The sequence below is a fragment of the Cryptomeria japonica genome, chromosome 11 (genome assembly GCF_030272615.1).
Source record: "Cryptomeria japonica chromosome 11, Sugi_1.0, whole genome shotgun sequence".
In the NCBI taxonomy this organism is placed as follows: domain Eukaryota; kingdom Viridiplantae; phylum Streptophyta; class Pinopsida; order Cupressales; family Cupressaceae; genus Cryptomeria; species Cryptomeria japonica.
In genome coordinates, this window is record NC_081415.1 from 66,156,855 (window position 1) to 66,177,813 (window position 20,959).

General features: G+C 35.7%; 1 protein-coding gene across 2 annotated transcripts in view; it reads left to right on the forward strand.

Annotated features, from left to right (window-relative positions):
* Positions 1 to 262: 262 nt before the first annotated feature.
* Positions 263 to 20,959, forward strand: part of LOC131042523 (uncharacterized) — a 47,021-nt gene continuing 26,324 nt past the window's right edge. The window contains exons 1-7 of one of the 2 annotated variants that reach the window (XM_057975837.2): positions 263 to 708; positions 1,518 to 1,711; positions 1,821 to 3,192; positions 7,576 to 7,779; positions 14,387 to 14,470; positions 19,724 to 19,783; positions 20,148 to 20,192. In XM_057975837.2, the coding sequence (XP_057831820.2) occupies positions 2,881 to 3,192; positions 7,576 to 7,779; positions 14,387 to 14,470; positions 19,724 to 19,783; positions 20,148 to 20,192 (705 nt within the window). In that variant the 5' untranslated portion in view covers positions 263 to 708; positions 1,518 to 1,711; positions 1,821 to 2,880. Of the gene's footprint in view, positions 832 to 1,517; positions 1,712 to 1,820; positions 3,193 to 7,575; positions 7,780 to 14,386; positions 14,471 to 19,723; positions 19,784 to 20,147; positions 20,193 to 20,959 lie in introns of both variants that reach the window. The other variant, XM_057975836.2, reaches the window with a different exon arrangement.

Here is a 20,959-nt window from a genome sequence, read left to right on the forward strand (position 1 = left end):
TTCAACTCTATCCAATCTTATTAACCAAATACATAAGATAAGAGTAAGAATTAACATCTAAAAGGAAAAAGACCTATTACTCTGCTACTAATTTCTCTTCGTATCTTTTTGTTGTATTTATTACTGTTTTTTCAATAAGGAAAAAAACAAACCTATTACTTAATAATAATAATATTTAAATTAAAAACCACACCAGCCCAAAACATTCCCAATCGAGCCTTGCCAATCTTCCCCCATCCCAAAAATTTTGGGTCTAACCTAAGGAAGTTATCTACCTTGGTTTAAAAAACAGGAAAAAATCAAGTAACCCCAATCTCAACTGTACGAGGTCTTAGCTTTCAGCCGCCCCATGTGAGCCCACCGCTTAAAAATTCACTAAGCTTGAGCAGCCCTTAGGCACCCGCATTGCATACTATTTCAAGGCCATAAATGCTTCAGCCCCTATTTGCAGCGGCCGTACAACTCGGCCTCTGTTGCAATCATACAGCGCAACAAACAAGAGAGGAAAAAGAAAAACACTAACAATAATAACAACGAGACTAAGCACATCACGGGTCACGAGTTCGAATCAGTGTTACTGTCAAAGTTTGTTACACCCTCTAAATCCATGGCCTGAAGGTCAAGGAATCTGCAGAGAAAGCACTTTAACTGCGCTCTTTTTAAACAGTCTGAATGCGTCTGTAGGAAGCTGAATTGCACCAGAAACTGGTGCGATTCTTTCTGTTTAGTGATTATTTGCATGCAATTTGTGGAGGATTTATGAAGCGTGGAATCCTAGGACGCAAATCATTTAAAGCTATGTGAAATTTTTCTTGAAATTTGGCTACGCAGGTAAATATGTAGGAAAGATTTGAAGCATAGACAGAGAAACATTTAGAGAATATTCGTTCATAGTTTTCAGGATTGAAAGATTTGAGGTATTTACGAGGAAATATATAGACAGAGAATGGAAAAGATTTGGGATATATACAAGGAAATATATAGACAGAGAATGGATAAGAATGTTGTGTCTAGTTTCTCCAGAGTTGAAAGATTTATTTAGGTTTTTCATTATTCTAAGGTTAATTTAAGTTTTTTATTAATCGAAGATTTGAACTATTTACAGAGAGATTTATAGGCAATATTTGTTTAAATTGTTTGCGCAAAGAAACATAGAGGAAGGATTTCTATAAAATGTTCAGTATGCACAAAGAAATTATAGGAAATGTTTGTTGAATGTTTTCATTGTGGAAAGATTCGAACCATAGACAAGCAAATATGTAGGAAAGATTTGTTTAAATTTTCCAGAATAGTTTAGTACACACAGAGAAAGACTTGCTTTTGCAGTATAAGCTTATAAATATATAGCAGAGATTCGTTTATGTTTTTCAGTATTGAAAGATTTGAAGTATACACGAAATATGGAAGATCTTGTTTAAATATTTCAGTATCGATCCTTGTCAGTTAAAAATTCTTTGGGAATAAATTAGTTAACCTAGATGGATGGACTGAAATTTATATTTTATCTTTTTGGTTAGGGACTTGAACCAGCGACCTGGTCGAAGACAATACCGCCTTGAGAAAGAGACACGACAGATAATTTTATAGGGATATATGCAGAGCACATATTTTGTGTGTATAACAGGGCTGTTATACGAGGCTAGTGGAATTTTGTATTGCACGGGAATTCATCGGTTTTATGAAATTCAGAGGACACAGGATTTAAATCACGGTTGGTTTTTAAGGTTTCCTTTTTCCGTTTTGTGTATGTTAGGGGAATATTAGTGCCGGAGTTTGTTTGTTGCAGTGTTAAAGTTAGTTTTTATAACTGTGGTGGTTAGGTTGAACGATGGGTAAAAAGTTGAGGATTTTCATGCTTGGAAGGTTCCAAAGGGGAAAACGTGAGGGCAGATTTTTGTTCTAAAGCGAATGAAGTTGCTAGTGTACTTTCAAGATCAGAATCCAAGGTAACAGATAGGTTATGAGCTGCAGGAGGGAAGGAGATGTTTGGTTTTGAATTTTGGGGCATACAGAGTTTCTTTGGCCTGCAGAATTGGCAGAAGGGATGATGTATTGAAGTCTTTATGAAGAAGCAGTGTAGAAGTTGTCGAGGTTTTTATACAAGGTGTACCTTCAGGGAAACAAAGTTTGGTGTTGGTGTTGGTTAATATATTAGGTGCAGAATTCGCAGGCATTTTTTGGTGGAAAAGTCTGATTTATAAGGTCATTTTGAAGAGCAGAGAATTTAATGCTTATAGATTTGGAAGAGGAGAGGATTTTTTCACTGATTTTGCGTTTGAGACTTTCTCTGGATATTTGAGAATGATTTGATTGTGCCACTGAATTTCAGTTGTTGGAACTGCAGTTGACTGGACAAAAAAAATACATATTGCAGAAACTCTAAATTCCATTTATGAAAACTGGAGCTTGTTTTTGGGTGCAAAATGCTTTAAATTCCTTAAATTGGGGATCACAATAAGTGTCTCGTTTTTGGGTGCAAAGTATGGTTAATTCTTTAAACGGTATATAGCAATAGCTGTATCTCATATTTTTGGATAGATAAATGGGAATGCTTACCCTTGGTTGTAACTTCTAAGTTGTAGTGGTCAGGTTTACTTCTTTGAAGCTTCAATCTAGAGGTGGCCAGAAAACATTTTCATTTACCAAAATTAACAGGGCAAGAATAAAGGGAGAAGTTCACTGTACCTGGATGGCCTGGACGAATTGTGTAGCTTTGATAATTTTAGAGAATTTGCTAGAATTTATGCATGGTGATACAGTACAGACTGGCTAGCAGCTTTCCAGTTAAGGCTAATTTCTTCTGCATTTTATTTTCTCAGAAGATATTGGAATTCTAAGTTAAAATTCCATCTAGGAGCAGGAAGAGGTAGGGACAGATACATGATAGATGATATTATAATGGAAGAGTCAGATGCAGGAATGGATCAGACTTTAGGTTCAATACTGACTCAGACTACTGAAGAGGTAGCTAGAGCTGCAATGGTAGCAGCACAAAGTGTCCGACCTAGTCCTTCAATAGTTGTTTCTGCAAAGCAACAACATAACCATAATTTGCAGAAATGGAAGCGACAGTTGCAGAAAGTTTGGAAATGGGGCTTGCATTCCCGGGAATCTGATTGGCAGTCATCATTTAATCCAGAATTATTAACAACTCAGAAGCGCCAGTGGTATGCATTACACTTACAGGCCTTGGTGAGTTGATTTTATATTGCATTTTTGTTTAAAAAATTATGTCAATCTGCTGTGGTTGGCGTCTGCTTGCTGGGATCTTTATAATATTTTGTATAAATATAGCAGCAACAAGTTGCTGGTTAGTTTTATTACTCAAACTTTCCTTATTTCTCATTTGATCAGTTTATTGAGGTTTGAACCATGGTTGTAACTTGTTTGCCAGCAGATGCATTGCCATCATCTCAGAGACAAAAATGCATGACATCTTTTCTGAATATTACAAAGTTTTGTCGTATGGATGCCGAAATAATTTGGAGACAAAAAGTTTAAACTGGGTTTTTTTTGTCCTGCCACAAGACTACCTTTACTTTTGTTGTGTACCAACTTCATTTCTCTATCTTGTTATTAGCATTGTCACATGTTCCATGTGATACCTTTTGTTTGTAGTTGTTACAGTATCTTTTGGGGGTGGTTGGCCCCACTTCTGCAGGTTTCTATTCTTAAGAAGTTGTTCAGAGTAAATGGTGTGCATTTTCTATGAACATGCCTATTATGCCTCCTGATATTATCACTATTATGCATTTTGAGTTTGAAAAACATTATAATCTTTTGAGAAGATTGTGTTGATTAGGAGAAGCTTTCTCAATTTACCAAACTACATTGCTATTGAGATTGATGAATCTTTGTTCATCAAATCTATCTAGAGGCATTGCATCCTTCATGTTTGTCATCAGCTCCAGAATTTTCTACCACAAGGGTTGGAAAGCAGAAAATGATTCTCCTATAGACAGATTGCATTAGTTATTCAATATGGCACAATGGTACACATGTTAAATTTGTGACCTAGTTCAGTAATCAGCTTTGGAGCATTTAATTATTTGCTAACATTAAGTAAACCATAATCAAGTAAATGCAAGAATGAAAACAAGAGAGCAAGAGACCAACACAAATACCCTGGGAAAACCTCCAAGGAGGAAAAACCCAGCACTAAAGCCACCCACAGGTCAGATTATGTATTTAATCTTAATTGTATCAATACAATACTTAGCTTGACTCTTCAGATCTGCTCCCTTTCAACATATCAGATCTGCCCCTTCCAATTACACCAAGTCTGCATCAAGGAATACCAAATGCCTTCTATCTTCTTGAACTAACACGCACATTCCTCTTCTATATTTTGCACAGTCCTCTTCTATATTTCACACCTTTAATTGCAGAGCTATTTTGCTGATTGCATGAGGATTGATTGATTTATTTGAGTTTGCATTTGATCTTTATTTATATGAGCTCTTAACCCATATAACTCCTAAGTCGGCCTTAATGGATTTTGGCGCCAATTTGATTTAATTGTGGCGTGTAGAAATGGGGCTGGTCCTGTCTTGGGGGCACGTTACCCTTTCTAGGATAGGACCCAGTCCTATATGGGTTCGGATGTTGCCTTAAGGCAATCCGAACCCTTCTTACCTAGTTATAAACAACAACACATAGGTTGCCATTTATGCTTATCTGGCAGTGACTCTGCAATGTACACGTTCCTTGGTACTGTAGGAGCACCAAGTTCAAGCTTTTCCACCATGTCATATGAGAGGAAGTGCCTTGAAATCGACTGTGAACCTTAATGTTGAAAGGGGTTGCAATGGATTAAGATGTTTGCCTGTTTCATCACTTTCTTTCCTAATCTTCTTTCATACATCTTGTTCTAATCCTTATGTTGAATTTGCCAATTCCTTCCTTATCAATTTACTCTCATTGGATTTGTTTGTAGGCATTTGAACCCATGATTTCCCCCTCCTTTTCCTTTCCTCTTCTGACAAATGCATGTTTGGCATGGGATAACCTTAGACTTAACCATTTTTGTTTTCAGGTCTTTTTCTTGATTTTCAAGAATGAATAAGAAGTTTAACTCATTGCCATTTACCAAACTGTTCTTGTTTCAGGTTATTAACCTTACATCCAGTCTCTAATGACAACTTTGGTTGATACAAGTCAATCCATGCTCACATCAGAATATCCCTAAGAACTCTTGGGAAATGCTCAATGCAGACATAAGCCCTTTTAAAGAGATGTCATTTTCACAGAAAATCAATCCATTTTAACAATTCTGTCAATAAAGATGGAGATGATTTCCTAAAGCTTAATATTCATAGGAAAGGTGTTATCTAATATTGCTAATTCAGTATTAATAATAACAAGTATGGTTTGGAAAATAGATCTTGTACAGAATGCTTCACTAGGATACTTTTTATTGATCTAAAAGGCTCTCCTTCAGCAGAATAAACATAAATTACAAGATGACATATATTAGGCCGCACTGTAATTGTTTGGCTGCAAACTTCTACCCAGTAATATAGGATTTTTTGATAAATTCTAATATACATCTTTTCTCATTTGTGTTTTTGATGTGGTCCTGGGCAACGGCCTCCATTTTTAGTAATCAGACATTATCCTTTTAAGTTGTTCTTGGAACTTGTTTTCCATGGTGTTATATCTTACCATCTTCTGAATGTTAGAGCAGTTAGACGATGTTTTGTTGTTTGTTTCATTCAGGTTGTGCAACTTGAAATCGACAATAGTAGATTGAATGAGGCAATGTTTTTGTAATGCTGGCTATCTTTCCACCACATCATTTATGGACAGGTTACGGCAAGGATTGAGCTTAGTTAGGTTTTTCTTGAAAAGTTTGCTTAATATATTAATATTTTTAGAGATTCAGTGTAATATGATATCTGTGGCTGGCAATATTAAAATTTAAGAGACATTAGTGCCTTAGAGGAATATTTCTTGCTTGTAAGTTGTTTTTCATCACATATTCTTTCTAGACACATTATTTCTTTTTGCTTATGCAATGTAATCTGATATATGGATAGAAAATGAAGATAAATGGTGCAAAGTGGATAAACACAGATGGAGATAGTAGAGTTAGATTTATAAAGACCACATAGAAGAGATACGATGTACATAGACTCCCATGGTCATGGAGCTTTTGCACAAAGTTTTGGATACATGCATTTAGAGTAGGTGGCTGAGAGGTCACTACTGGCTAACTTGTCAAAGAGAGGGAAAAATGTACTTGTTTTGAGTCTCTGTTGTGTTGATGAGGGAATATGATGTTTGATTTTATGCATTGTTCAATGGAGAATGTTAGAAAATGATGAATACATTAAATTATCTTATGTAATAGATGGATCTGTGCACTGTTTTGTGTATTTAAAAGGTTCTTTTGAGTGATCTCTAAAATGCATGGCAGGATGATGCATGTTGAGTACTTGAGAAGACCAGAGGAGTGGCATATTGTACCATGTGCCCTTCAATAAATGTGTGTAATAAAACAGTCTTGTTCCCCCATTTGACTTTGCATGTGTTGATCCTAACTTCTGAAAATTAAAATGCTTACCAAATGGTTTCACTTGTCCTAAATCAGTTAGGGACTCTTCTGTCAGGGCCAGTCATTGTTTTTCTAACTTCTGATCCTTTATAAAAGCTATTCCTTTCTCTTGCATGTGCTTATTTCAAAGACTTCAGTTTATCTTTTCTTGATCTTTGAGAAGGTTACATGATTTTCTTTTAGTCCATTCCTTTTGTATGTCTGTTGATTATTGTGTATCATTCTGGCCAACTTTGGATGCAACTTTGTCGTCATTGCCATGGATTTACAACTACAGACCTCTAATTAATAAAGTAGAACTAACAATTCTGTTCTGAAGAGTCAGGCTTTCTTGTGAAACATAAAATTTCAGCAGGATTTCCTCACTAACCTGGTTTTTGGTTGCCACGAAGGTCTTGGAGTTCTTTACTCCCAGCTGATTCTTTGGAGTGGTTTATATTAACCACTATTTCTGAACTTTAATTTCATGCGTAATGCAAATTACTAGTCTGTTTGATGGATCATGGATTCTGTTTTTTTTAAAAAGAATATGCGTTAAGATAATGAATTCTGAACACTTGAGTTTCAGTGAAAAATATATTTGCAAAAAATATGCAGACAATGTTAAAATTCTAGAAAATGATTTAGAATTAAAAAGAAAGTTCACAAATATCTACTTATTCGTTTATACAAAAAACACGTTCCTACAGTTGTTACAGTGGTCATTAAGGTGATCAAGACATGTTAGGTGCACATAAAAAAATATGAAATGATCAGAGCATATTTACAAGTAAGATGACAATTTAGTCTTAGATCTCCTGCACAGTTTTCAACACTAAGATTATGGAGATTTCTATGCTGATTTAGTTTTTGTTATTACTGAGGGGGTTTAGTTTGAGTTTTTAATCATTATATTTGCTTTCTTAGGAATCGTTAGAAGCTCTTTGTTTCAATATTAAAATAATTTCCTGAAGTGGCACAAAGTGGCATCTTGGCTTCAATACTAATAATTTATGGTCAAATGCTTATTATTGCTGCAGGAACGTAAACAACATCAAGAACCACATTGCTTGTTTGAACATTTTCTTGTTGTTGGATTGCATTCAAATACAAATGTTCAGGCAACTGAGGCTGCATTTGCAAAAAGGAAGACATGGGAGACAGAAATGTCAAAGACAACAAGACTAGGTGATGGAAGAAGACAACCATATCGTGGTCCTCCCTTGCCCACATTAGAACCTCAGGTTTGTGTTTTCAAATCTCAATTTGCGATGCATTCATAATAGTCATTGTTTCTTGTCACAAAGTTTGACTTACCTTTTATTTCATTTGAAAATCGAAGAACAGAAAAGTAGGCCCAAGTTAGATTTTTGGTGTGTGGCTGGCTAATGGGAGATGTTATGGAAGTTGTAGGCATGGGAACCAAGCATTTGTGTCAAAAACAGTTGCAACAGATTTCTTGTAGGACATAGTTAGCTAGATGTGTTGAGATTGTGCAGGAGCTCTGTCCTCTGCTTGGACATTCTGTTATATTTTCACTTTCAAACACAAAATGTTATTTATGTCAGCAGGCCTCTAGCATTATGAACTTGTCTTTGAATTTTTAATGGTTTTCCTGTAAATTCTTATCAAACCCTTTTGTTTTGTTGAATGATTTCAGAGAGAGTGATATAAAAAGCTAGCAACGATATGATATATATGGATGAAGTCTAGTTGTTTTTGCAGGGAGTTATCTTTTATGTGCCAGTGAGCACGGTAGGTGGATTATTGATAAGATGGGTCAACAGCCTACATTTTATTATAGAAGGGGTAAATCTTTGTGTGTGTGTGTGTGTATTTGCATTGTTTGTTAATGGAGGTGAAGGTATACATTCAGTACATGGATAGTGTGAAAAATTAAACCAAAGGCTGTAATTAGTTAAGGAGTTTCACCTTATGATGGTAATTATAGTATTTAATACTTTTGGCACTGCAATACCCAAGAAATTTTAATCAAACATTTATAATACAAAAACTGATGGGTTGTGGTTTATCTGTTAAGCTCTTCTTGCATTGGGTAGAATTCAAATGAGAGTGTTGTGACGTTTTCACACATCGCCCCATTGCAAATGGGGACCCCCTACTTTTTAGGCCCTCTTGGTTTTTTGGCTTTCGTTTTTGGGTCTTTTCGCAGCTGTCTTGTAAAGTCTCTCTGCTTTGCAAGTGTTTGGGGGTTAAATTGATCAAGTCTGCCTGTCGTTTGAGTGATTTTGGCCAAGTCTAGGGCTCGTTTTGTCAATTTTAGGGTTTCTGCCTTTAGTCGTAGATTTTAGGGGTTTCTGTTAGGGTTTTGGAAAACTAAGCATACAACTGGAATCAGGACCCTTCAAGGAGCCTCCCACTAAAATTTGAGCGAATTCTGAGCACTTACTATTTTTAGTAAGTTTCACGGCCTCCTGGATTGGTCTAATTTTGCCAAAAAACAAACTTACTATTTTTAGTAATTTCTATTTTTAGTAAGTTTCAATTTTTAGTAAGAGCTTTTTTGACCTATCTTGTCCAAACCCTAACATTTTGAATCACTTACTATTTGGGAAAATCTATTTTGGCAGGTTCATCGCTAAAGATGCTGAAGATTGAACGTTCCTGAAGATCATTTCTAAATCTGGAAGAGTCAGAAGGCAGACAAGTGTGATCAAAATTTGGCTAAGTATGGGAACTAGTCCAAGAGTGGAAAGCTCAAAAAATCATCCAAGTCTGGAAAGCAACACGAAAATCCCTCAGCAAATCAATTTGACATCCAAGTAAAGGAGTCTGGCATCAAGGAAGGAAGAAATGATGAATTTCTTTCCCTTAGGCAATCCAGTGTCCAACTAAGGATGAAGGCGCCAAAATGCTCACACCATGGAATTCAAGGAAAATTGTGAATTCCTCCTTCATGAAAAATTAGGGCCCAAGAAGTCATGGCGCCAAACTAAGGGCCTCAGGGAAAATGAACAAGGCATGAAATTCCACAATCAATTCAAAATTCCACCCTAAGACAAGGAAGGGCGCCAAAGTGCCCATGCCATGGAGAAAATGAAAATCATGAATTCCATGCCTTAGTGAAAAATCCACCCATGCACAAGAAAGGGTGCCAAAACAAGGGAGTCAAGGAAGAACTCCAAAGTGTGAAATTCGTCCTTCAGTACAAAATTCCACCCTAGGATTACACAGGGCGCCAAATAGAAGGAGCCATGGAATTCATGAAAAATAGTGAATTCCCCCCTCATAAAGAAATTGCGCCCATGCCAGGTGAATGGCACCAAACAAGGGTGTCCATGGAAAGCATAAAAAAAGTAAAAAATCCTTGCCTTAAGGAGATTTGTGCCTAGGCAGGATGGGAAGGGCGCCAAATCCCTCCCGCCTTGGAAAGATGAAAAATTGCACAATTCCTCCTTCATGGATAAATAGCGCTCAAGGAAGGATTAAGGTGTTAAAGAAGGAGCATCAAGGGAAGTCCAAGATGGAAGGAATTCCATCACAAGGGAGAAATAGCTCCTAGGAATGATGAGGGGCGTTAAATTAGAGTGTTCAGGAAAAGTACACAAGGCGCCTAAGTTTCATGTTCATGAAGAATGCACAACATAGTAGAATTCCTTCTCCAATAGAAAATTGCGCCCTGTAAGGAAGAGAGGGCGCCAAACAAGGAGGGTCAAGGAAAGATAAGCGAGATCATGAATTCCTCCTCATCACCAAAATGCCGCCCAAGGAAGATGGTAGGCGTCAAAATGGAGTCCTCAAGGAGAATCAAGGAGGTGATGGATTCCGCCATGAATTCCATGTCTTAAGCTTGAAAACTCGAAAATTTGTCTCGAAAATTTGTCTAAGGCATGAAAATCCAAGGGTCAAGGAGGAATGAAAAGCAAAAAATCCCCTTGAGAAAAAATTTGAATTTTCCATTTTTAGGCACTGAATCTTATCAGAATCTGAAAATTTTTATGGATTCGGAATCGTGAGAAATTTCTCTATCTCCTGGACCCGAGACCTAAATTTTAGGAAAGTTCCTAAAAAGTAGGAGGTGTGAAAAGTTGGTCAAAAAAGCTCCCTGTAGACATGATGAATTCAAAGAGCACAAAAATTCCTTCCTCAAGGAACAAATTTCCAGAATTTCTTGTCGAGTTCCAAAATGTGCCCAAGGTTGGAAACAAGACATAAAAATCAAGGTTCAGGAAGAAAAAATCAAAATTCAAAAAAATTCCTTCCTCAGGGAAGAATTGCGCCCAAGAAGAAGAAATTCCAAGAAAGTGGAAAATTGACTAAGTGTTGGAGATTCCTTCCTCCAGGACAAAATTCCAGGAAAGGTGAAAAATTGACTAAGTGTGGGAAATTCCTTCCTTCAGGACGAAATTCCAAGCAAGGAAGAAATTACACCCAAGGATGAATTGAAGATAAAATTTCTAAGGCAAGGAAGGAATCAGGGATGAACTGAACAAGAAATTTCCCCCAGGAAAATTCTTGAAAAATCCATTCTTGGGCATCAAATCACATCCAATTTCAAAATTTTTATAGATTTGGATTCGTAGGAGAATTCTCTCCATCCTGGACTTGAAACCCTAATTTGTGGAAAATTCCTACAAAACAGAAGATGGGGAAAATTGATGGAAAACTTTCTCCAAGCAAGGAAAGTTGAAGAGACTTCAAGAAAATTCTACCTAAATCAAATTTTCTCTCTCCAACAATTCTCGATGTGTAGGAACAGATATACGACAATGAGGTCCACTTGCATGGTGAGGATCTATTGAACTTATGGCAGTAGGGTGGTGCATTCATTACTAGAATATTTGACCAAATGGTGACCCGGTCATTACATGTTGAATTTATGCCAGATTCCTTTTGCATGCAGCTGCTGCATGTGGAAGTGATGGAGAATTTATGACATAATGGGGTGATTTTTGCATGGATGAATATTCAACACATGTTGGGTGAATTTGAAAGAGGTGGTACATTTAATGCGCAATGGATGCTATTTTGGGTACTTTTGAATTAATTGTATATGGGCTTAGTGGGCATTAATAGCCGATTCCCACCTTGTTACATCTTGAGTGGCGAATCTTTAGGGTTTGCATGTAGTCAAGCCAGGTGCCTATATAAACGGGTGACCCCCCTCATTTTTAAAGAAGGGAGACTTGTATGAAATTGTTGTGATAAGTTTTGAGATAATAACAGTGAAACATTGTTCTCTGATGGTGTCCACTTAAGTTATTTTTTCAAGACTTGCATGGTTTCACCTTCCTCACTTAGAGGAGAATTTTATTTTCTCAGTTGTTAGATAACGTGCTTTGATTTCAATGGAGAATGTAATGGTGTCTGATGAATTTCCATGGTTCATACTTTTTGCATCTTTCTGATTGTAAGTTGCAGTGTAAAGTTAGCTTGAGCCATTAAACTTGTGCTAAGTTTGATTGTGGACGGTCATTTGGATTGCGCCGTTTTGGGTATTCAAATGCACTTTCTTGATTTGAAAATCCTTCAACATCCTCAGAAGATTGCACCGGTTCTTGCGGAGTTGTAGTTAATCTTGGCGAAGCAGAGCTTGGTTTATTTGGAATTTGTCCACCAAAGCATTAACTGTTGATATCACTGCCCTTAGGAATAGATTTAGATCCTTCTAAACCCTTTCCCCTTTATTTTCAGTTCATTTTAGTCTGTTCGAAGTAGCAGCATCGCAGAATTGCCATATCCGATGATGGAGTTCCAGCCACAACAAAGAAGTGAAAGAATGATGCAAACGTAAGGCCCCTTGGATTACCAGCAATCACATCAGCCAACTGAGTCACGTCCGTAGCATAAAGGAACCTTGGAGTCGATTGTTTGAACTTTTTGCAATCTTAGCATGCAATCGCACTTTGATCAAGAGAGAGTGAAGTGAAGGTTAAGCAACTTTATTCTGTGTTCGATGTAGTCATAAAAAACACGTCAACAAGTGCCAAGCTTCTCTTATGTAATTGGCTCCAAGTGAGATTCTCCCTCCTCCAGGCTACAATGTTGTGATTGTATGTTTTACCTTTCTGATATTCTGATTATTTTACACTTCAATGTTGTTTCACATTCTTCAAGATTTGTAACTCTTTTGGCCGTACAGAAATTAATTTGTTAACAGCATATACTTAAGAAGCTAATATTAACAATTCATTGTAATATAAATACATGATGAAACAATTGAAAAATGATAGTAGCGAATATGGACCACAATTCTGTATAAGGAAGATTGAAGTACAACTTCTGAACATAAGAGTTACTCACTTCAAGAAGAGCTAGTCTCCTGTAGAGTATATTCCCGTATGAATTCTCTTTCATGTCCATGCAAGAATATTTGATGACAAATTTAGATAACTGTGATTTTTATGATTTCTTTCTAGTGGATAGATGCCTTCTGCATGTAATAGTTGATCAGGTGTGACATGTATTAATATCCATTTGATGAATTATTGGGATTCAACTGTGTAGTTTCAAGTCAATCTTCATTGACCCATATTTTATTAGTAGTGGTTTTCAAGAACCTATCTCTAATGATGACCATGAATGGCCATGTGAAGTATTACTTAGATGCAATGAGTGCTAATTGCATCATTCATGGTCATGAGAGACAGGTTCTTGGGAACCACTACTCATGAAATATGCATTTATTAAGATTTATTCAAAACTACACGGTTGAGTCGCTGACAGCGCCTTCACACAGAGAAATGCTTTAGCCCACAGTTTTAATGAGAAGAAATGGAAGGATATACATAAGGTTGCTCTCAAATATATCCATGTTCACATACGCATAGAAAACCTTTTTGGCATCGGTTTTGGAGGATGGATGAATGTGTAATACTCATTGAGTTTATGTGTGTATTTCAACACTTGATTTCAAATTTTCTTATTTATGGTGGTGTTTTATATCACTTTTTGGTTAATTCCATGTATATTCACTGTCTTGCTTTTTGTTTTGCTGAAAGTGCAATGCTGATGTATGTTCTTCCATATTGAATGTTATTTTTGCAAACCTTTAAATTATTCATAGTAGCATGGTTATTTGTCCCAGTCTCCCAGATGGATCCATAAGGATTATAACTACCTTATGTTGTATTGTACTGTTTAAATTTCTTGAATATGAGCACTCTATAGGATATACAAAGGGCCCAAAAAAGAATGTTATTTTCCAGTTTTCCTTGTATTTTTCATAGGATTTGATAGCTTAATTTGACTATTAGCAAAATGCACCTTGGAAAACATTGTTTTTGAATGTCTATAAGGCTTCCAAATTTTCAGATTGTGTTGTTTTTTACTAGTTAGTCTCCTACAGATTCACTAAAACTTATTTATTAATCCTGAACGGCTTGTAGAGATTTACAACATATTTCACCAGTAAATACTAAATACATATTGTCATATGGTAGATATATATAGTTAGTAAATCTACTCGACAACAATATTGGTGAAATATTTGGTGAGAGTAATCTTGAGAATACTCCCTTTATTTGAATCTTCGTTTTTACTGAGATTTTTGTCAGTTTGTCTTCACTTTGGTAAAACAATAAAACTATCGGAGTAGATTGTACTTGTTTGTGTAAAAATCATCCCAGGTGTACATTTTATAGGTATGACATTTGCTAATTAAATATTTATTATTTATATTATTTTTGTGTCTATAATATATAGCAAATTGGATTAAAAATTATTGGTGAATTTCCTAGTTTTAGATTGATTTTGGCTTTTGCTTATGGAGAGTAGGTATAGTTTATACGTATTTATGAATTTTCCTAGTTTGAGATAAATTTTAGCCTCGTTATGTAGAGTAGGTAGTTTACTCCATAATCTAATATGATATTGATTATTTTTGTGCAGATTCTTTTTAAGTATCCACCAGGGAAGAGGTTAGCTATGAGGAGCAAGGATCTACCCGCATTCTGTTTTCCTGGAGGTGTTAAGGTATTTGTTTAAGCTCACATATTTTTCTTTCCTCTTTGGTGTTTCCTCACTTTGTAGTTGTGAAATGGACTGTTCTGTTTCTAATCTTATTGCCGATGAACCTACTGAAGAATTTATATAGGAACAGTGACAGTAGCTGAAATTTTTCTCATGGGAAACTCCTTCAGTTCTCATTTGTTCAGGATGAGAATTGTTTAGTATCAGTTTATCAACATATCATGTTAATTTTTTGTACTGAGACTAACATTACCTAGAGTGTCTGTAACAAAGGACTGAATTTTTTTGGTTTATTTTAATTCCCATTATGAAAATAGATAAATTGATTATTTCTGCTGCTTAGCAATTTCACCTTCTCTTGGGCATGTGGCTTGTTTAGCATTTGTTTAATATCCATGTGCGCTATATCTGGGTGTCCATGCAAAACAGAAATATTAAGAGAGATTGTTGACTGGTTCATGAAATAGATAGGTTTCATCTATTGCCCTGCATGCTTGAAGTAGATCTAAGGGAGAGAAAATTCACAATAAAGCCAAGTTGATTAAACCCTAAACATATCATGTTGATGGTCTAATGTATTTCAAAAATTGCAGTCAACCATGAGAAAGGAAGATCGATTGCCAAGGAAGCTGGGAGTGCTGAAGGCCATGACTTGCCATATTCTTATTTATGAGACAAAGGAATGATCCTCTCATCACTAGTCAATGTGAAAGTGCCAATACAAGATTTGATGATATCGTTGTAGAATGCCCAGGAATAAATTGACGATGGGGTGCATAAAGAGTGTGTCTGAAATCCTCCTAATACACCAATCTGTGATCCTCTAAAAGACTAAAAGTAGAAAAGAAGCTTGTAATACATGTCTAGCACAAATGAGGAGGGGAAGAGGATTCTATAGACTGGAAAACATTGGATCTACCATGTGTGGAATGAGGAATGTGGGGGTAATGAAGGCATTTTAGTACCTATGCCTGAAGGTGAGTGGTTTCTCATAGATGATTTTATTGTAATATTAGCATCTAAGAGATGCTTAATATCTCTAACCATTGAAAGCAAATGGAAGAGAGACGTTATCCTTTTTGTAGTCCTTTGGATCCCTTATAAAAACTTTATGTTTGTAGGTGACCACTGCTTAAAGATGGAGTACCAATTGCCTTTGATTAGGAATACTAATCTTTCTGAATCCCTGTACAAGCAACAGTATTGCCTGTTAATATCATAATAGATGGGATACGCTAAAATAAAGTGCACCTCTATCTCCTCCTTTTGGAAAGAATAAAATCATACACGTGAAAAATCCTATCACCATGAGGAATGTGGTGGCTAGTCTTGAGGAGCATGTGGTGAGGATACCCTCAATTTACCAAGAGGAATCCTAAACCTATCATTCTAATGGTGTGGAATATAGATGTGGTGGACAATGATGCCATCAAGAATATGCAAAAAATACTTGGAATAGAATCCTATCTTAGGGCCTTGCTGTTGAGGGGTAGAGATCTAAGCGACATGAAGATTTTGTGAATAAAATATTGTCCGTAACCATATTATTAATAAATTCTTTGTTCCACAGGGATGTGTCCCTTGCCCTAAAATGATGTTTTCATCCCACTCCATGTTTTCAGGACAGCAGGACAGTAGGGGATTTTCGCAAACATATTTAAAATGGGAAGATGTCCCTGAAATGTGGCAAAACATCACTGGTACATTAGGTGATGCCTGGATGTCCCAGGTATAGTTGATGTTTGCGACATTCCTCAATTTTCCCAAGGACGTCTAGGTGATCCTGATGGAAAAATGTGATGAACCCTTGCTGGTCCAATTCTTCAACCTGCTGTAATTTTGTAATTCTTTTTGTATTTTTGATTATTAAAGATGGTCTTTCAGAAATAGACAGAAATTGCAGAAGGGGTTTCTTAATTTTCAACACATATTGAAAATAATACATGAAATAATCAGCTGAAAACAATAAACTGGAGAATTTAGAAGCATACCCGTAGGTCCTTAGCCAATTTATTGAATTAAAAGAATTCAATCAGCAACTTACAAAGTTTTGATTTTTTATTCTGAAACAATTCATATCTGCTCTTATTTAATACTAAGGCACCCAAACAGTGGAAGATGGCGCCAATAAATGAGCAAGCTGTGTGTTTGGGAAAAGCAACCTCCAAACCACAGAAAAATTAACAGCAAAACAGTAAATAGGAAACCTACAACAAATCTGCCTTGTAAGAAGCCAAATCTGCCCCAATTTAATTCAATTTGACTTCTAAATGAAGCCAACCGAGCTGCAACAATTCGATTGATCTTTCACAATCTCAAAGCTACTGAATTCTGAAGAATGCACACTCTCCAAAACAGGTCCAAACCCAAGCCGACATAGCCAAGTGCTCAGAAGAAATGTCAAATGCTCAATATTAATGAATGAGGTTTAATTTCATCTTGGCTGCCTAAATACCCCAAAAATACGATTTTTGGCAATTAGGTTTTTAAAATATCATAACTTGCTTTTAGGGTTCCCAACTTAACCCTAAAAGCAACGCCCAACTTAGGAGATATTAAATTTTCACTTAAATAAATTTAGGCGATGCACTTTGTGGTTTTATTTTAATAATTCATTAAAACATTAATTGCCTGTGGGAATCACTTAAAAATTCATATCTCGCTCATTATTACTCAGAAACTGAATCTGTCAAAAGCTGGGGCCACGGTTCGCCATGCCAATGAAAATAAGACCATGTCTACTTTTAGCAGTTTTTCCCTATAAATTAGGAAATCCTCATATAATGTCAGAAACTGATGAAACGAAGACCAGAACTGAACTCAACAGTGAACTAGAACAAATAGACAGACCACTCCTCAAGATACTACATCACCGACCCCCTTATCCATACCCTGTTAGCCTACAAGGGTCCAAAAATAGGCTAACTCCTCAAACCACTATCCTTGACTAGGATGGGGACATTACAAAAAATAGCTTTTCTCATGTTTTAAAACAAGAAATAGTGCAATTAAAGGATAAATATTTCTGTAGTTATTTTGTAGGGGGTTGTGGCACTGATGGTTTTCCATTAGAAAAATATAAAGAAATAAATTTCAAGTGTGTGTTACTGTGGTTGGCATGACCCTAGCACTGATCCTTGCAGCATGATGTTGTTCGTCCCATGGCTAGTAGTTCCTTTCTTTCATTGAATTGTAAGGCATGGGTAAAGTGAACAAATAACAGCTTGCTTGTTGATCCCTCACTTATTGCCAGCTGAACTGAAATTGGAGATATTACTACAATTGACTTTAGCAATGCATTTTTTGAATTTGAAGTAGTGCATCAGAATGTGCTGTTTTTGGATTTAAGTGTTCCCATATTTCAAATGAATTCTAAATCCCAATTTTGTTTTAAAATGAACTTCCTTTATAAATTTATTAATTATTTTTGTATTAATTTTATTTTTAGTATTTAGTTTTAAACTGTAAATAATATTAATAATCATGTTTTAATAAGATTTTACTAATAGTCAATAATCTATGTTAGATTTTAATTTTATATATTTAATTTTAAATAACAATTTTTATTGATTTTGCTCAGTCCTTAAAAGGAATAGTCCATAAAGAGAATTGGAAATATATTGATTTATGGCCTAGTAGACTATTTTTTTAATATATTCAATATATGCTGTATAATAATAGAGAATGACTTATCTTGATTGGTCTTTAAGGTAAACCTTGGACCTGCAGGAGGTGATGGGGTTATAAGGGACTATATGGGTAATATCCTTGGTGCTTTTGCAATTAATCTAAGTGCCTACTCTAGTCATGTTGCCTACTGGGTCTTCCCGTGGCCTGCAATCTTGATATTAGCTATTTGGAGGTGGAGGGGGACTCATTAAATGTCATGAAGCATCTCCAAAGGGTCTCTATCCCTATTTGGTCTATAGATAACCTCATCTATAGATAACCTTCACTCTCATATCTAGTCTTACCCATATGGAGATTCAACACATTATTCTTGTATCATTATTTCAATAAAAATAATTTCTTTTTTTTTTTAAAAATCATTCATATTAAATGAGTTGGTGTTTTGCAAAAATTTAAGTTAGATTGGGTTATTTGCTACTTACCACTAGAGGCTTATTGAAGCTTTTTGTCCCGAGACATCTATCCTGCCTCTAAGACGAGCTTTCAGGATTCTTGGGGATCATGTACCTAGAAGGTTGGTTCCTGTATCTCTAGATTCTTATGGATAACTCTTTTGCACGTAATTTGGCACATCATATGTACATTATGAAAGATGGAGTTACGAGGAAAAATATTAATCCTTCAAAATCACTTGAATTGGATTCAGCAAGGACTTGTGAAGACATCAGGTAAAACATAAAATCACAGAGTTTTGAGTCAAATTTGAGAGCTGTTTACTGCAGAACTATTGTGGCTATGGTCTCTACAATTATATGATTCGTCCCCTCTAAAATAATTTAATGCCAAAGCAATTTGATGTACATGAATTAAAAAATGAGAACTCAAATCAAATTTTGATCTTTGTTATTACACTGGAATGGTTTAATGAGGATTTTGGGTACTTTTTGTGATGGACTTTTTTGGGCTCTCAAAGTAATTGTATAAGATATGTGATTTTCATATTCTCAACATAAATGCAATCTTTCAGATCATATATTAGTACTGTCGGTTTGGAATATTATTTGTTGCATTTTTCAATTGTTTTTTGGTAGCTTCAGGGAATTTCACATAATCTTATTTAGTTTTGGGCTCTGCAATATTTAGATTCTGTTCATAGAAATTAGGAGAGACACTGTATTTGTTTGTTGTGCATGTGTATATTGTTTGCTTTTATGTTATCAATAGATGGATTCACCCTTTACCTTGACAGACTCTAGCTTTAGAGTTGCAGGCATATACCTGTACATGCAGATACAAACCTTGGCAACTTTGCCTACAATAGTGGTTCTGCAAATCACACACTTATGTTTCCAAAGTGTGTTCTTAATGCTTGTTGTATTATTGTTTCTCCATTAGAAGCTACAGCTGTCTGTTTATCGTGTTAAATTTGACCTTTTTTGTATCTGTTGTACATGGTAAGCTAATTTCTCAGCATTAATCTACCATTTTGGTGGTGTCATTTGATTTGAGGTATCCTTTCTCTATACCCATATGCTGTTTATTGTGTTGGGAAGGCTTTACTTATTATACTTGAGTAGTTTGAGCAAGATGAACTCTGGGTTTGACTTTTATGAATGTTTTGTACAGGCCCGCTTAATGGAAAGAACACCATCAATGAGTGACCTTAATGAAGTTGTATATGGTCAGGTATGTAGCTCTATTATAAATAGTCAATTTGAGGTTCTGCTGGCGAAAAGATAGATGATTCAGGTGTTGGAACTTAAAAATCTAATCTAATTTACTTGGATTTTACCTTGGGTCAAATTTCTCTTTGAGTAGCCTGTTCTTATTTTTCATTTTTTTGACGTGAATTCTTTTGTCTCATCATGCCAGAAGGGGTATTTAAATTTATCTATATTGAAGCTTCTAGTAATTTTTCACCAAGCATAAAGTTCAAATTGGAAACATTCTCAATGTTCTGATTTAAATGTTTATGGGGAACAATGAATCAGATGCTAAGAAGCCTTCTCCAAAAATATTAATTACTTGGTCTTGACTCTTGACTACACAGGATCACCTCAATCGAGACGATTTAGCCTTTGTTTTTTCACTTAAGGTAAATTCCGTTCTTTATAAATTTATCTCATCTTTTCTCATGTTTTTGCTGCCCTTATTTTATTCATATCACTTTTGTGATCAATTCTGTTGCATGTATCAGTGCAGAATGAGGTTTGTAATTAAACAAGAAACGATTCTTGGTAGTTGATAGTAGAGCTATAGCAAATTATATAGTGGAACAATCTAGTAATGGCCCAGGAATCAACTAGTTGATATTTTATTTTCAGTTCTGCCTATGATGATGTTCACAGAAAATGGGCACTTACTGAAGCAAGAAGTACTGCGAATTGCAATATATTTATTTGACCTTAAATTGACGACAGAAACTGATTGATTATCAAAATTCAAAATATCAGCAACTGGCAAGAAATTAAAGCATGGTGGTGTTGACGTGTATTTTGTACACCATCATACACAGAATAAAATACCTAAAGGCATCTTATCCTCTCTTGAGAAAATAGTCTCTAACTGCTGAAGATTCGCGTAAAGGATCAGTTAGGTAGACTCCAAGGTTCTTTGATGTAGGGTCTCTACGTGTGGACAAGCTCCAGTGGTATGATGTGATTTGCTGGGATCACAAGGGGACTTACATGTGATGATTGAACTTCCGATCTGCTTTGCTGGACACAGGCTCTTACTGACTTAGATTTGAAAAAAATGAAAAAAGGATAAGGGCGAAGAGAGGATCTAATCCTAATACTAAGAATGTAGGAGCAATGACTTGATTTTTGATGAAACTCTAACTAGATCTTGTTTTGACATCAA